General features: G+C 41.4%; 2 protein-coding genes across 2 annotated transcripts; one reads left to right on the top strand and one right to left on the bottom strand.

Annotated features, from left to right (window-relative positions):
• The first annotated feature begins 1,423 nt into the window (after positions 1-1,423).
• LOC115765881 (TNF receptor-associated factor 4) lies at positions 1,424-12,226 on the top strand. Its single transcript, XM_030709621.1, has 2 exons — positions 1,424-1,940; positions 10,742-12,226. The coding sequence occupies exons 1-2, from the start codon at positions 1,656-1,658 to the stop codon at positions 11,936-11,938; spliced, it is 1,482 nt and encodes a 493-aa protein (XP_030565481.1). The 5' UTR covers positions 1,424-1,655; the 3' UTR covers positions 11,939-12,226.
• Positions 12,227-12,290: 64 nt separating this feature from the next.
• LOC115765882 (vacuolar protein sorting-associated protein 53 homolog) lies at positions 12,291-16,964 on the bottom strand. The gene is made up of 4 exons (XM_030709622.1): positions 16,612-16,964; positions 16,040-16,552; positions 14,811-15,976; positions 12,291-14,213 (listed from the first exon to the last, which is right to left on the bottom strand). Exons 1-4 carry the CDS (start codon positions 16,702-16,704, stop codon positions 13,307-13,309), a joined length of 2,679 nt encoding a protein of 892 aa, XP_030565482.1. The 5' UTR covers positions 16,705-16,964; the 3' UTR covers positions 12,291-13,306.
• Positions 16,965-17,004: the final 40 nt, after the last annotated feature.

Here is a 17,004-nt window from a genome sequence, read left to right as displayed (position 1 = left end):
TTGGTATGTGGCCAACGGAAGTGCGTTCGTTGATAATTGACAAACCCCCTTTTTAGCCAGTTCCCTCGAGCCACACAGCCAACAGCTGCTTGCTGTTGCCATCATTAGACGACATTTGGAATGAACACATATACATGACAATTACTGTAGCAACCCGCCAGTGTCCTGTTGCCAAATTGAGCGGAAAGTGTTAGGGGTTGGTTATATAAAAGTGTCCTTACTTCAAATCTAACCATTAATTTAAGAATTAATTTAAAGTATGTACTAAAAGCCAACTGTTCGAGTAAAAATCATTTGTTTCTATGCCTGGAAAATCTTTGAAATCTTGAAATCTTTGATCAAAATACGCCTTAAATTCAAATCGAGCTTGAAAATGACAAATATCCAAAATAAATGGAAAAAACGACTATCAATTTTACAGAAGTATCTCAATTAAAAAGGATAACTAAACATATTGTATAAATATTATCTTCTACATTATCATCTTCCATAAGTTTAAATCCTTCACTTAAACTTTTATCTAAAATTTCATAAATAAATTGTATAACTTTTTAAATATTTTTAATATTTGTGTGTTTGTGACCTCCTATAAAAAAAATATATGACAATCTGAACATTTTTTAATAATTTAATGCAAAATAGAGCCTGCAGAAAAAAGAATTTGTCGTAAATTGGAATTATCTGTAGAACCAAAGCATTCGAATTCAATAGAGAACATGCCATTTGATTCTTGCTAATTTTCATTCATTTAATTCTTGAAAGCATTTCAAATTATTTATTCCTATGCTTTGCTTTGTTAAAACCATAAGAAGCTAACCCACTTTTAATTCCATTTGTTTATATACAGTATAAGTTTTAATAGCTTATTTTTTATCGTTTTTTAGTTGTTTTTTTATATCATTTCGAGTTTGACCTCTTAGGAATGCCTCTCGAGGAACTTCTTTTCCATTCATTTGCAGCCTGCATGGTTCAGCAATTGCTCTCAATATTTTTTAGATACAACAGCAACAGCTTTGGCTTGATGCCAATTTCATCATTTCATCAACATCATTTAACTGAGAGACTGAGAGACTGACAAACTGAGTCTCTGTCTGCCCCCATAGAGGAAACTCTGCTCGAGGCGCTGTCGCTGCCGCTGCCTCTGCCGCTGCTTCCTCTTCTACTTCTGTTGGCTACTTTGCTCTCGCTCTAAAATGCAATGCAGTCGAGTTGGCTTTATTGCTATCTCCCTTGCACAACTCACCATTGCGCATGTGTGTGAGCACAGAGTAACTCTGCCTGTGTGTGTGTGTGTGTTTGTGTGCGATTGAGACCGGGTCTGCTGGCGGGTAGGTCTGCTGCGCAGCGACTGCGTCATTTCAGTTGCTTTCGAGCGAGCGACGCAAACGGTTCGTAATTCGTGCGTTTATCAAATTTGAAAATAAATTTCAACTGAAAACCGAAACAAAACCAAACAATTTCAACAAAGTCGCGCGTGCGTCGTGCGAGTTGAGCAAAGTTTTGAAATACCAAACGCAAAATTGTGAAATACAAATAATGAGTGTTTGAAACTGCATTAAAACCGTAATCATAAACAGTGTTGTTTAAAACCGAAACTAACCGGAAAAGTACAATAAATTTATTGAAGCACTTTGTTTCAACGTAAATCAACCAAAATGGTACGCAGCTTGGCACAGTGGACCAAAACGTTGAGTTTCCCCTCACGCTTGTCGCCCAATCGCAATTCCAAGGATTGCTCAACACTGGCCAGCCCAGTGCCGCCGCCAACGCCGCCGCGCAACAAGACCAAAGGTCACAGCCACTGTGCCACATCGCGCAGCACCTCCTCCACCGTGTCCTCGTCGCATTCATCGGCCGCTTCGCACAATTCACCAACGCCGGGCAACAACAACAACAACAACAACATCAACAATATGCCCATCACGGAACTGGAACAGATCGTAAGTTTTATGTTTGGAACGGGCGGGGTAGGAACTTTCAACTTCCTGTTCGAGCAGAGCAGCAGCTGCACAAACAGTCAACTGATAAAGGCACTACGATAAAGCTCATTGACCCATTTCCCTAGGCACGCATGCAATTGGCATTACGAAAGCCCCAGAATGCGGCTTATCTTTAACAATCAATCAGTTCCCAAAAGCAAATAGACCATAAAACTGATAAATGATATAGTATGCTTTGGCATTAGGTATATAAAACAGCAGCATTTAATTGATAACACTCGGATTTCTGGACTATATTTGTAGATCATAAATGCAACTACAGTGGTCTCTCGCAAATTGGAACAATTAAACAAACTATGTCAAAAGTGCGTTAAAATATTTTTAGCCTTACAACGAAATTGCATCTTTTTGAAGAACTACTTCCTAAACTCAAAAATTAATCTTAAAAAAATATTCTACTCCCATTCCAGAAGTTTTTCTTTTTGAAATTCCTCAAGATAATTTTACTCAAAGTATTAAATACTTTAAATATTAAACAATTTGAACATCTGGTCACATTGTATTACGAGCAGTTTTTTATTTCCAATGAAGTACCGTATCGAATCAGTCTTGTGGTTGCCACCTAGTTAAAAGTCATTTGGCAAATGCCGCACAATCAAATTGCCAGAGCTCCTTACACACACACAGAGAGAGAGGGATAAATCTAGAGACACATGTGTCACAAAATAGACATATAAAAAAAAGAAGAAGAAAACTGAAAAGCAAACAGGATGTCGCCACGCTTGAACTGGGCATGGGAATGGGAATCGAGAGTGGGAATTGGGCATGGGACAGCGAAGGGCGCCCGGCTTGTAGACGACACATGTGCACAACGTGGCCGGGCAATTTTCGATGCCACACGGAGCACATGGTGCCATGCGAGGCGAACAAGGCAAATCTTCAAGTGTAGCCTGGGAAAATGATTGCAAATGCGACATAAACAAACCAAAGATCGTTAACGATTTCTGTCTGTTTATCTAGGCAATTGATAGTCGCTGTTCATTTCGGGTTATTCGAGGCGTTGTCTATATAATATTTATAGATAGATATAAACATATTATACGATATGCATTTAGAGAAATGCAAGGGCAATCATATAGAATACATTTTCTCACACGAGAAATAGACCTAAATTTTGGGTTATCTAAGCGCAAAGAAAGATATATTTATCTTTGTGTACCCAAATCTTTCTCGATATATAGATAAATAAAATAAATACATTTTAGTAAAGCAATAAGAAGTAATATGTTTCAAAGTAGAAAAGTCTATCCCAGCATATATGTATGTTTATAGGAACTCTTCGAGTTGTTTAATATTTTATAAATATGATCTTCAGTTAAAGAAGAAAGGGCATTTTTTCTGTGATTTCAATTTAAAGCAATCAATATTGAATCCTGTCTTGTTTGTAAATTATGGTTTGCAGAAATTCGAATTCTTTGAAAATTTAGAAGAGTTCTCCAGCCGTAACATTCTCATTGGCGAATGTCTATCTTATATGATAAAAGAAGAGCCCAACATATTATATCTTCCATAAAGCTATTATATTCAAAAGTTCACCCAAAACTCATTTGTTCTCAAACAAAATCCTCTTACCAAATGCCACACATGTGCCTTGGTTATACGAATCTGCAGCAATTTGTTGAAAGATCAAAGTGTGTGCATTCCTTTTCAGCTGCTGGCCAAGACGTTGTGCTTGCAACTGTTACCAATATGCATACATTTATGTATCTTGGACACAGCCACACCCGACCAGACCACGACAACTGCGGGCAATTGGCTCAAAACGTGCCACAACAAGCATGCCACACACTTTTCTATGGTAAATCGTGACTGCCAGCTTTGGCGCCGCTACTGTTGTTGCTGCCCCTCTCCCCCTACACACCCCCCCCCCCCTGCATTCACCGGAAAAATGGCAAAGTTGAAAGGCGTCGTCTGCCCAGCGTATCGAACGCTGCCAAGTCAAATGAACCGTTAGAAAAATGCGCTTATATAAGTCGCAGAGAGTCGCCGCGATTTGCCATTTCGTGGCGCATAAAACAAGTTTCTTGTTTTTGGCTGGAAAAGTTGTTTTAGCGGCTTTTCCACCAACACTAGCCAAACATCCTTGGCCAAAGGTAAACCAGTTAACCGGTTTGCGGAGGCGTCTGGCCAGCCACATGCCACACATAACTGCAGCTAGTCCAGTTAGCTGGCCAGCTCGCAACTTGCCGCTCGCATCCGGCTGCTGGGCCAAGCATTTCCCGTCAGCTTGTTAAAGCATTTCCCACAATTTCATCGACAGACGCTCCAATTGCAAACGATTTTCCCACAGTTTGTCTCAGGATTGGCGCGGTACGTGCTTTCGACTTTTGGCTTTGATTAGCTTTTGGCCAGTTATTAGCATTTCACACCCAGCTGTTAATCAGACTTGATGTGTTTTCTCTCTGTGTGTGTGTGCTTGAGCTGAATCAACTGTTTTCTCTTGGCGAGCTGGTCAAGAATGTGGCGGTCAAAATATATGCCCAGCAGTGTTGAGAAGTGCAAAAAAAGCCACATAAAAAAAGAAAGAGCCAACAAATTTCTACGCTCTCTTTATGGCTATTTTTGCTAATTAAAATTATGATACATCTTGATTAACTCTTCACTTATACTGCAAATAAATCTATATATAAATCTTAATACATATGCAAAACTGTTTTGTGACAACTCTTTAACCCCATTAGGCCTATTTTGTATACCAAACACATGTTAAAAATGAAGCTAGAACTCCGGCTGTCCGCTAAAAGTAGCCAGAAAAAAGCGAAGCTTGCAACACTGTTTACCATAAACAGCATAAACTGCTGTTGTCGCGCCAAATACCAAATACCAGACGACGAACCCAAACGTGGCCAATAAATGCGGCGTCAGCAGTTGCTGCTGCCGCTTCCTGTCCGGCTGCGCTGCCAGGCAGCTGCTGCCCGCATTGAACAGCAGTTTTTTTTTTCATTTTTGGGCATTACAAAATACGGCAGCAGCTGTTAAGCCGCCCCCTTCCCGCTCCCCTTCCCGACAGAAACAAAAAACCAGCACAAAGTTCACCTGCAGCACAGCAATAATTGCAACATCGCGATGCTGCAAGTGGGGCAACACCAGTGCGCCTAAAGTGTGGCAACGCTGTGCCGCAGCGCATTTAGAACATTTGATATTTGCAATTTAGTTGGCAGCCAAAATAAATGCATACAGCAACAACAACAACAGCAACAGCATGTGTTGTTGTGTGCGTGCAGGTGCAGAGCGCAGATCAGAAAGAAAAAAAACCCAAACAAACAGCTGCTCTGCCGCGCTCTCTCGCCCGCTCTCTCTCGCTCTCTCTTCGACTGTGTTGAACAGCGCTCAAAACACGTTTGCTGGCTTTGGCTTTGTTTTGTTTTCGTTTTTGCAGCTGTCTGCGCTCACTTAGCTATGTATTAGTGTGTGTGTGTGTGTACCTGTATATGCTATTGTTGTAGTTGTTGTTGTTGCAGCATTTGCAGCTCTTTGTGAAATTCATAAAACTGCGCATCAGCTGTATTTTTTTTTCTGTTGCTAACACTGCATTTTAGACGGCGCATTGGGGACCTGCCCCATGCATTTTATTAGGTCAGCTCAATTGACACGCCCATTCGAGGGGCGTTCTATTTCAGCAACAGCAAAATAACAAAAACAATCATAAACCTGTTGCACAGCTGTTTCGCGTCAGGTAGAAGCAGAAGAAAAAACAACAACACCGAATACTGTGGGAAACTTTGAGCTCTAGCAAATAAGCCAAAGCGCTCTAATTTGATATGAAAACATTTAGCACAGTTTTCGAGCCGAGCTCATAATGACTGTCATATGAACGCTGAAAATTGTTAAGGCAAACATCAAGAACCACAACCACAACATAAACATACAAAAAATAAGCTAATTCCAGTAATTCACGTACCCCACATATGAAAAAGTAGCCTAGCGAGCGAGCGAGCGAGTTTTATTTGTCTCCCAATTTCAACTCTAGCTGTCCCACTGTGCCTGCCAATGTGCCCATTGTACAAGGCGGCAACAAAAAAGATTGGTTGGCACGCAAGCACAACGGAAGTGGCCCGTGGTGCAGTTCTAATAGGTGGCAAGGTGCCAGGGCCCCGGGTCGATGTTGCCAGACTGTCAGCTGAATGGAAAATTTGATGATCTTTCAGTTAGCAGCTTGAGAAATCGTGCGCTCTTGTGGACAAATGGAAAATCTTAGAAATTAAGAACAATGCACAAATGTTTAGGTGTGATAAAAAGAAGAAATTATATAGATTTAAATAGAAGCTAGACTTTTAAAGGAATACATATGCTATTATACTTAAAGGAGTCTAATCAAAGCAAATTTTTGTTATTTGTTATCTTTCGTTTTTCAACACTCTTTTACTAAAACTATGCCTATCTTATATTTGAAATGGAGTATATTTTAACTATGGATGTTAATTTGGGAAACAAAAGCTTTCCATTAGAAATTTTCACATATACTAACATACTCAAGAATCGAAGCTGTCAACCACTTTAATATCAGAAAATAAGGGTATTTCGTAATCCTTCCCAATTAATTTATATGCCATACCATATATCAACATAATGCCGCTATAAAAACAAATAAAATGTAAAGTTTATGAAGCGGAACAGACCAGCAAATCGATCGCTCAATAACACATGCATGCACTCTATATAAAAAGAAATGAAAAAAAAAACAAGCCTGCATCTGACAGAAAAAGAAATCTAAGAAGAAGAAAAAGACAGCAGCAGCAGCACTTTTGCACCCCCAAAGTTAGTCTATAAATAAAGTGAAAAACATGCCCAAAAAGCATTTTCTTTTTTTTTTTGGTGCTTCAAGAAACTTTCAACAATAACATAAACAATGCGTTGGCATCGATTTTAATTGCTGCCTGATTGGGGCCAGAAACCAACTAACACCACCAAAAGCCATAAAAAAAGAAAAGAAAAGCCAGCCAAAATAAAACACGCTTGTCAGCAGTGCCCCATAAGAACTTCTACGAGCGCCTTGAACTTTATGAATATACACAAATATCACTCGGGTTTTCTTTTTCCCCTCCCCCCAAATAATGCTAAGTAGACCCATGCCAAGAGCCGGGCAACGTATTTGTTGTCTAAAATTATACAAATGTGCATTTGCCGCGCTCTTTTTTTCAAAAATTAATTTTTACGTTCCAAGTGCGTCGAAGTGCTGCCCTGCTGCCACGCCCCCTGCTCAACAAGCGGCTACTATGGCAGAGGGTATTTAAATTCGGTCATAAAGTACGTAACGCAGGGAAGGAGATGTCGTGAATGTATATATATTCCTGTTTAGCATCAACAGACTAGTTGATATAGGCATGTTAGACCGACTTGGGATCGTTCGAGAACTGAGATCTTTCACATCTTAATGGATATATCTACTTATATAACATAATATATATTAAACAAAATCTTATCAAAATCTTATTATAGAGCTCCCAAAAGGAACGTTTAGGCATAAATGGTCTTTTTGAGTGAAAACCTTATTTATAGCCTAGGAGAGGGTATTCGAATTTGTTCTTGATATGTGAAGAAGACATCGCCCAACTCATAAAGTTCTATATTTATTCTATATCAGCATCAAAATCTGATATAGTCATGTCCCTCTGTCTGTCTGTGTATCTGTCTCTCAGTTTTAAAGCCAATCTCTTGAAACTTTGCATAGGTTCGTCTTTCTGTTGCAGTCAGAACATATGTCAGATCGGGGCACTATATCATAGCTGCCATAGGTTCTGTTTTCAATGATATTTTCATTAACTATTCCCACATCGTATCTGTAAAACTGCCGAAGATCTTTCTACTTGTACGCTGTTTTTTAAGATATATCAATCCAACTGAATTACTCTTTAAGTATGATCAAAATCTTTTGAACACGTGTCCATTATATCTATATGAAAGTCTTATAGCCTCCATTTCTAGGGTATTAAAGAGTCTGTGTGCCGAGGAAAGCTGTTCTTATAGATTGTTTACTTTTTGTTATCAATTGATTTTGTTTTAGTTTGTTGTCTTTTTATTTAAAAGCAGCTCTTTTTCTTTTTTTTTCACTTGTCAACTTGCTTGAGTTTTTCTTGTATTTCTTTATTTACTCTTTTTTTATAAGTTTATTTTAATTTTAGTCTTCGCTTTCATTTTCATGTTGCTCACGCACAAATTGAATTTAAAATCATTTGATTTTTATATAACATGCTTTTGAAGCTTATTTAATTTGCCTTGCGTAATATTTGGCAAAGTGTTTTTTTTTTTAAATGTTATTCGGTAATCACCTGAACCGGAGTTCAATGGAGTTAAAGACGCCCCAGCACAATTTTTACACAATTTTTGTTTATGTCGAGTGTCTCAAGGCAGTTCACATTTTGTTGAATTGACACTTAGCTGAGCTATTATATTTTAATATATATTTCCGGTGCTCAGTTTCTAGATAATTATCTAAGGCATATAATCATTTCGGCTAAGCTGTGTGGTCCGAACCAAAGCAAACTCAATTGCCTGAATGAAAAGTCAATGATCTCTCGCAATTCCACTGCGCCTCGGCTGCTTTTTGGGAAACTGTTTGATTTCTTTGTAAACAGTTGGTTCCACGTTGACAAACAGTCGGCTTTTTGATCTCTTCTTTTGTCGGTGCATAAACTTAGGAGGAGCAAGAGCAAATGCTCTTCCAGCCTGCCTGCCGCACATCATTTTCAATTTGTGTAAACATTTTCAACATCTTGTTTATTCTATCGCCAAGCTGAGTGGCAGTCGTTACTTCCTGAATTATACATATATACTGCACCCAATTCAAAGCCGGCTAATTGGTCCATTTTGTCTCGGTATTACGCAGAGTTCACCAACAAATTTCGGTGCTGGCCATAGTTCAGTTTTTTAGTGACATCAAAAATAAAATTAAGAACAGCGCAAAACTTGTTTTCACGTTAAATTAAATTACCAGCAAGCGGCAATTCCCTAGAAATACATACATACATGTACATATGTATTATTATTATATCTGTTTCTTCGTTTTTTTATTTTTTATTTTTGTATCTTTTTCTGCTTCTGTTTCATGCTCTACGCCCATTCCAGAGAGCTCGAGCGAACCGGAGCTCGGCTCTGGCTCTGGCTCCGGCTCATGTGTTAATTGCTTATTATATATCTTTCATTTTCATGTCATTTTCTCTGAGAGTAAGTTCTTCTTGTTGTTGTAGTTGTGTGCGACATGTCGAGACATGTTCATTTATCAAAAGTCAAGCCACGCTCGGGCTCGGGCTCAGGCTCGGGCGCCGCCAAACTGCAGATAAGGTCAATTAAAAAGAGTCAACCGGAAATGTCGCGACATTTGTGGGGGGATTGCACACACACTAACACACTCACACACACACACACACACACAGGCAGACGCATCTTTGAATACTTTATCATATACACATGTATCAACGGGTTGAGCGTTTTTTGTTTTAATTACGTCAATAGCCAGTCATAAATATTTTCGCACAATTTATTACTATATGGAAAAGCTCGCCGGATGTTTGGCTGCCCAGTTGGCCACGCCCCCTTTTGCCATTAGTTGTTGCTATTGTTGTAATTAAGAGAAATGCAGCAGCAAAAAGAAGGCGAAGCAAGCAAAAGAAAACTCAGAACAAGCGGCATGCACAGAATGCACTCAAGCAAAGCCCAGGCGCAGACCCAAAATGGTAGACAGGAAGTGCATGCCTGTGCCTAGGTGTGAGTGTACATCTGTGTGTGTGAGTGCGAGTGTGTCTAAGAACATGATCAGTCATGTGTAAACAGTTGACGACTTAGATGCGTGAGGTGCGAGGTGTGCAGGTAGCACATCGCTTAGGTAGCTGGCTGCCACGGGCAAAGCAAAAAACCAATAAAGTGGTTGGTTCCGTTAAATAGATAAGCGAGAAACATCCTTGAGTATCTTAGCTTATCAGCAGCAAAAACATAAATAGAAACTGGAGCAAGAATCAGCTCAGCTATAAAAGTGTTCGCTTGATGCGGCATATTTAACAGTCAAGAGTTGCAAGTGCGTCCGTTAAGTTCGATGGGTTTTTGGCAACGTTTTGGCAAAGTCAAGTACAAAGTAAGTGCTTCAGATATTGTATCTGCTAGATACATTTGCAATTGGTGCTAAAGATACTGTATCTGCATATACATGTTGTGTCTGCTAGATACATTTGTAAAAGTTAAACAAGTGCACTGAAAAGGAATGTATCTCATATATATAGATACTGTATCTCCCAAATACTTTTCTACTACATACTACACACAAGTAAATGTGTCTGATAGATATATATGTATGTATAAACATGCTTAGTAGGTGCTAAAGATATTGTATCTGTTAGATACATTTGTAATACTTAGTTAATTGTGACTAATAGATATATTCATTAAGCAAAGCTTAGCTTCTCACAACTTTTTAGCTGCTTGATAAATATTTTGTATTTTAAAGATACATTTGTTATCTTTAACAAAGCACACAAAAGAGACTTGTAAAGCTTTTAAGACAGTTAAGATATTGTATCTCCTAGACCACTTCCCATTTATCTGAAGAGGAAACCCCCCTAAAACTATATAAATCCAGATCTGCTTTAAAGTGGAAAATTTCAGCCAAATACTCAGCCGATAGTTGTAGATAGATATTGTATCTGTGAGATACTTTGCTTCCAGAAGTTATATATATATATATATGCTTAATTCGATGAGATCTTTTGAGCAGTGACTAATTGAAACATTTTATCACTTACCCCTTGCAGATTTATCCCGGTCCAGATCCGAAACAGGCCATAATGGGCTCCCTGGTCTTTTGCATACACCACAAGCAGGGCTGCAAGTGGTCCGATGAGCTGCGCAAGCTGAAGGGGCATCTGAACACGTGCAAGCACGATGCCACACAGTGCCCCAATAAGTGCGGCGCACAGATACCGCGCATCATGATGACGGATCATTTGCAGTATACATGCACCATGCGGCGCACTCGCTGCGAATTCTGCCAGAGCGAATTCTCGGGCGCCGGACTGGAGGAGCACAACGGCAGCTGCGGCCAGGAGCCGGTCTACTGTGAGGCCAAGTGCGGTCAGCGTGTGCTGCGCGGTCGCATGACACTGCACAAATCGAAGGACTGCGCCAAGCGCTTGCGTCGCTGCGCCCACTGCCAGCGCGAATTCTCGGCGGACACGCTGCAGCTGCACGCGGCCCAGTGTCCGCGCACCCCGTTGGCCTGTCCGCAGCGCTGCGATGCGGGTCCGATAGCACGCGGCGAACTGGAGGCGCATCTGCGCGACGAATGCCAGTCGCTGGCGCTAGCCTGCAGCTTCAAGGAGGCCGGCTGCCGCTTTAAGGGACCGCGCCAGCTGCTGGAGGCGCATCTGGAGAGCAGCGCCGCGGCGCATTTGTCGCTGATGGTGGCGCTGAGCACGCGCCAGGGTCAGCAAATACAAATGCTCAAGTCGGCGGTGTCGAAGCTGTCCATCAACTATACAGGCACGCTGCTCTGGAAGATTACCGACTGGTCGGCCAAGATGAACGAGGCACGCGGCAAGGATGGCCTCGAGCTGGTCTCGCCGCCATTCTATACCTCACAGTACGGCTATAAGCTGCAGGCGTCCATGTTTCTCAATGGCAACGGACCCGGCGAGAATACCCATGTCTCCGTATACATTAAGGTGCTGCCGGGCGAATATGATGCGCTGCTCAAGTGGCCCTTCTCCCACTCGATAACATTCACGCTGTTCGAGCAGGGCGCCCAGAGCGGCCAGGGCGGTGTTGCCGAATCATTTGTGCCCGATCCCACCTGGGAGAACTTCCAGCGGCCATCGAATGAGCCCGACCAGCTGGGCTTTGGCTTTCCACGCTTCATCTCGCACGAGCTGCTGCACAGCCGACCGTTCATCAAGAGCGATACGGTCTTTCTGCGCGTCAAGGTCGATCCCAGCAAGATTGTCGCCGTCTAAGGAGAGCTCGCACCGTTTCCTGGAGCCTTAAGCCTGAACACTCGACTTTCTTAAATACCGTGTATTTGAATGTGCGAGAGTGTGTATACCCGACTGGGCCTGTGTACATAATATTTAAGTAAGCGTTTGGCTTCGGGCGTTGTTAGCCGCTTGGTTCTAACTGGCCTTTGAATGCTGAACTGCCACGCCTACCGCGTAATAGTCATATACCTTATATACATACATATACAGACACACATATATATATATATCTATATAGGTTTTTGCAGTGCTGGAATTAAACCAAAGCATATTAACATACAGACCATAAAGAACAAAATTAAAATAACAAAACAAAACAAAAAGAGAAAAATTTTGAAAATAATTGTTCGAAATATTATCGTGTAGTACTTTAGTTCGTGTCTTAAGTCTTTTGTTATAGAGATTTGTATTTTTTGTGCGCTCCCATTGGGCGACTTTAAAAACTTTCAAAAGATCTTCAAATTATAGATCGTACGATTTTTGAATTAGCTAAACCTAGTTTGCATGTACATAGGCATTAAAAAGCAAATCCTAGTTCTTGTAAGCGCTCCACATAGAACTTTAAGCGAACATTGTCGTAGTCATTAGCACAATGAACACATAAGAATACAATATTTGAATATAGTCACATAAGCTAAATGTTTTTTAAAACTAAGCAGTCAAGTCTACAATAAAAGCAAATACAATATCCAGTAAACCAACATGAAATGCTTTTCAATATTCGTTTTTTCTTTTTACAATTTTTGTTATAGAATTTACTTTTGCCAAATCGTTTTTTGCATACATTTTTATTGATTACTGCTCTTCGGAAAACTTCAAGTTATCTTTAAAAAATTCCAATAATCAGAGCTTTATATTTGGCATTCATTTTTTACTTCTTTAGAAACATATTTTTCAGGTTGTTTGGAAATTCTGTGGCAAATTACAAAAACGCTCGAAATCTTTTGCAAAAAGCAACTTTCAATAATTAAGAAGTTCTACAAATTACAAAAGAAAGTTTGAATATAGTTTTCTATCTTTTTGCCGTTTATTCCAGCTTAATTAATTATTTAAAGTTGTTCGAGAATGTTTTTCTTTTCAATTAAAACTTAAAGGATATTCAAAACTTTCTTAAAATTTACACAAGTTATTCAATAATTTTGTGACTTGACAATCATGAAAATAAATAGCCTTGACTTTCTTTAAAGTATTTCCAAATATTCATTGTCAATTCTTAAAGAAAGAAATACCTTAACTTTAAGTTAGGCTTGCGATTCGTTAAAATTTGGAACATCTGCTGTTGAGTTTTAAAATTACATCGAACTAATGGAATGTTTGTTGTATTTGCTAGTTAGTTAGTGGGCTTGACTAGGGAAATCGTTTCTTGAGCAGACTCTCCAGCTTGCGTATACCTGTCTGGGAGCTGCCATCGGCATTCTTGTCCGCGCTGCCCGTAAAACTGCCCACGCTGAAGATGAATGCACGTTTGGGCGTGGCATTCGTTGCAGCTGCTGGCGCCGTTGTGGCATCAAGAGACAACGAATTGGTTTTCGCATCTGTTTCGGTTTCCTCTGTTGCGGGCGCAAGCGTTTCATGGGCAACGGGCAGCGATTCCTCCTCGCTATTGGTTGGCTCCAAAAGGCCGCTGACTGCGGCCGCGGAGGCTGTGTGCTTGAAGAGATCGATCAGCTGCAGCTGATCCACACGCTTGACCGCCTTCATGTCCAAAATTTTCTGATACTCAGCTATGGTTATGTCCGGCAACAGTTTGAGCACTTGCTGCGTAAAATGCGCCGGCGGCTGCACTGGCGTCATCACCACTTTGATAATCATCTCCGCTCGGGTCATATCCTTAACCACCACCTTGGTGTAGCTGGTGGGCGCCTTGCGATTGACACTCGAACCCACCGATGGCAGCTCCAGCAGCGCCGTCTTCAGCGAGTGCGTGTCCAACAGCAGCTGCTCACAGCCGAGCACATTATTGGAGCCATCCGACAGCGTCAGTTTGCAGCGATACAGCACATTTATGAACTTGGGTATGAACGCGGCCACGAAACGATGACAGAATTGCGTGAAATATTTGCGAGAACTGGCGAGCGTGTCCCGTATGGCGGGCACCGTTTGCTTAAAGTTGCCGCAAATGCTGCTGATGAACGCGCTCTGATCGCCCACGTTGCTGATGTGCTGCCACTGCACCTTGGCCATTGCCTGCAGCGATGCCTCACAGCCTGCCTCCAGATCCTGCACGAGCAGCTGTATGCAGTTGGAAATGATGCTGAAGAAGGTAAGATTTCATTATGAATGTTGCAATGCTGTTTAACATCTGTTTTCATTAAATTTTCCTAATGTGCTGCTGAATGGAGTTGATGAAATCGATTAAATGAATGTTCCTTTTTATGCGTGAGACGTTGGAAAATAATGAGTTTTCGAATATCCAGTGAAAAACAGAAAGTGTCCAAAATCAATTAAAATAATTGTTGAATATTTTTAACGTTGAGCCTTGAAAGTTAGTCGAAAGCTGATCCATCGAAAATTGAACAGTTTTTCTCCTCGTTTTATAATTTGAAGTGCGGAATTTCCAAATTTGTTGAAACATATTTTAAAGTAATTTTAACAAAATTTAAGAAATAACAACAAAAAAAATGGAATACAAAGGTTTTTTGCCAAAAATTGTTAGTAAAGATTTTGAAATAAATTTGAAGTTCCTTTGAAAACAAAAAAAAATTTTGTTTCACGCATATTTCGAAGTACAAGGTGAATTTGAATGAAAATATTGTGATTATGAAAAGTGAGTAAGTCAGGTCAGTCATAGAGTCAGCTATATGTATATGTATATGGATATCGTTGTCTATTGAAGAGACTTAAGACTTACCGATGGAAGACATCTTTCTCTTCGCTCATGTCTATCTTGGTGACATAGGCGGCGGTAACCTTCTCCTTGAGTTTATCCTCCAGCTGTTGCACTGTTTCCAGGCAATATTCGCCGGTGGTCAGGACGCAGCAGATGCGCACCAGATCATCGCGACTGAAACGCTGTGTGTCGCCCTCCTTGAGAAAGTTGTGAAACACCTGACCGGCGGCTGTCGACAGATTTTGCATGTCGCGCGTTAACAGGGAGACGCTTTTGCCGATGGAACTGCCCGTGCTGCTGACCAGCTTGGGCGTGCTACCCTCGAGCACCTTGGCGGCATATTCGCGCAGATATTTCTTGAAGACCAGCGCCAGATCGTACATGGGCTGCTCATTGCTCAGCTGATTGCACTGCACCATGCATTTCTTGTAGAAGACAAATAAATCACCCGAGCTGGGATAGACTGTTGTCTTGGCCTCTGCAAACTTGTACGGCTCCTTGGACATCTCAATGAACTTCTCAAGCAGCTCCGATAAATTTCGATCAATACTGCGTATATAAATGTCCAGATGGGGCTTAAAGCACTGACCAATCTGATCATGGAATACGGTCACGGTAAGCGATGCCTCTGCCGTAGCTGGCAGCGTAAGGACGCGAGTCTGCTCGGCGGGCGTGGCGCCCAGGGTGACGCCCGTGAAGCGTTTAGAGAGCAGCTGCTCAAAGGCTTGCGTCTTGTTAATGGCAAACAACAGCAGACGCACATCAATCTCTGCGGTGCGCTTGGCCATGATCTGTGCCAGCTGTTGGCGTGTCTGGCGACAAAATTCGACTGTGATGCGCTCCGACACCTCCCAGTCTAACGGAAAGACAGAGCCATATTTATCTTCAAAGTCCAGCAGATGACGTTTGAGCCAGGCATAGCGCTTGTCTATTTTATCCAGCCAGGCAATATCCTGATTCTCATGAAACAAATGCATATACTCCTCCAGCTGCTGTGCTATGAACCACTTGAGCAGCTCCTTTTTCACCTTGGCATCCAGCACGGACAGCACTTTGCACGCATCAGCCAGCTGATTTAAGCCCAATCTGTGCTGCGTGGAGGGTTTGTTGGCAAATGCCTCTTTGAAATCCTCTGTTATTTGCTGCGCCAGTGTTACTTGAATTTTATCCACACTCTGAGAGAGATTCTGGAATACAAAATATGTGTGATTCGTTGGCCTCCATTTGATTGTAAATGATTCGGTTCATACCTTGATTTCGTCAATGTCCGAGTACTGTTGGAAATGTTGATTCACCTCGGTGATGGCTTGCAGTGGATTCAAAATCTCGCCATAGGAGCGCCGCTCAATTAGCTCGTTTAGGCTTTCAATGCCGCCCACAAGCATATGCAGATGATTCAGCGTGGTTATGGCCGAGGTCAGATTCCGCTTGGCGCAATCCAATTGCTTGATGTCGCGCGTGATTTCCTTGACCATTTCCTCGGTGCGTTCGGCGCGGGTTTTCACATCGATAATGTGACTGAACAGCGAACTGATCACCTTTTGTGCCTCGCACAGCGCCAGTTGACCATCCTGACCCGTGTTCGTCTGGCCGCGCACCACGGACCGTATATTGTCATCAATCAGCGAGACTTCACACTGCATGCGCTGTATTGTCTCATCGATTGTGGCCAGCGATTGCTCATTGGGAAATAATTGATTAATGTAATCCACTGTGTTGAAATCTGGTGCGTCCATTGGATCCTGTTCGTCTGTTTTTAGCACCTAAAAAAAAGTTGTTCATTATCTATGCCACGATTTTGTTGCTGCTTGGCTTGCCTCACCTTGTCAATAACCTGCTTCACCTCCTTGGAAAAGTGTATCTTGTTGCTGCCCATCACTTGAACGGCAGTGGCATCTGCCACAGACTCGCTCATGTTGTATATCTGCGATTTTTCTCAATTTCACTTAACTTATTTTTCCCACAACTTTTCGCCATACGCGTCACATTTGTCATTCACAGCGCAACGCATATAATTTATTGAACAGCTGTTGCTCAAGATATCGATAGCTTCAATATCGGCAGGCAAATCTATCGATGTCAATATGCACAAAATACACGGTCACACTACCTAAAATTTCTGCGCAGCAGCATTTGCTTAAGCCCATTTATAAATTGACTCAGCATAAAACAAGACTTATCTGCCTTTATAAAATCGTTTCGTATATTTTGCCAA

The sequence above is a fragment of the Drosophila novamexicana genome, unplaced genomic scaffold, assembly GCF_003285875.2.
Source record: "Drosophila novamexicana strain 15010-1031.04,08,12 unplaced genomic scaffold, DnovRS2.1 tig00001059-arrow-arrow-pilon, whole genome shotgun sequence".
NCBI lineage: Eukaryota > Metazoa > Arthropoda > Insecta > Diptera > Drosophilidae > Drosophila > Drosophila novamexicana.
The sequence above is the reverse complement of the archived record's forward strand: the minus strand, read 5'-3'. Positions and strand labels throughout refer to the sequence as shown.

What these genes read in the sequence shown, in the direction of transcription:
- LOC115765881 (XM_030709621.1), top strand. Translation starts at nt 1,656, where the DNA reads ATGGTACGCAGCTTGGCACAGTGGACCAAAACGTTGAGTTTCCCCTCA. An exon ending in TCACGGAACTGGAACAGATC is followed by an intron (nt 1,941 to 10,741) that starts GTAAGTTTTATG and finishes TACCCCTTGCAG; the next exon opens with ATTTATCCCGGTCCAGATCC.
- LOC115765882 (XM_030709622.1), bottom strand. Translation starts at nt 16,704, where the DNA reads ATGAGCGAGTCTGTGGCAGATGCCACTGCCGTTCAAGTGATGGGCAGC. An exon ending in CGGACATTGACGAAATCAAG is followed by an intron (nt 15,977 to 16,039) that starts GTATGAACCGAA and finishes TTTGTATTCCAG; the next exon opens with AATCTCTCTCAGAGTGTGGA. An exon ending in GAGAAAGATGTCTTCCATCG is followed by an intron (nt 14,214 to 14,810) that starts GTAAGTCTTAAG and finishes TACCTTCTTCAG; the next exon opens with CATCATTTCCAACTGCATAC.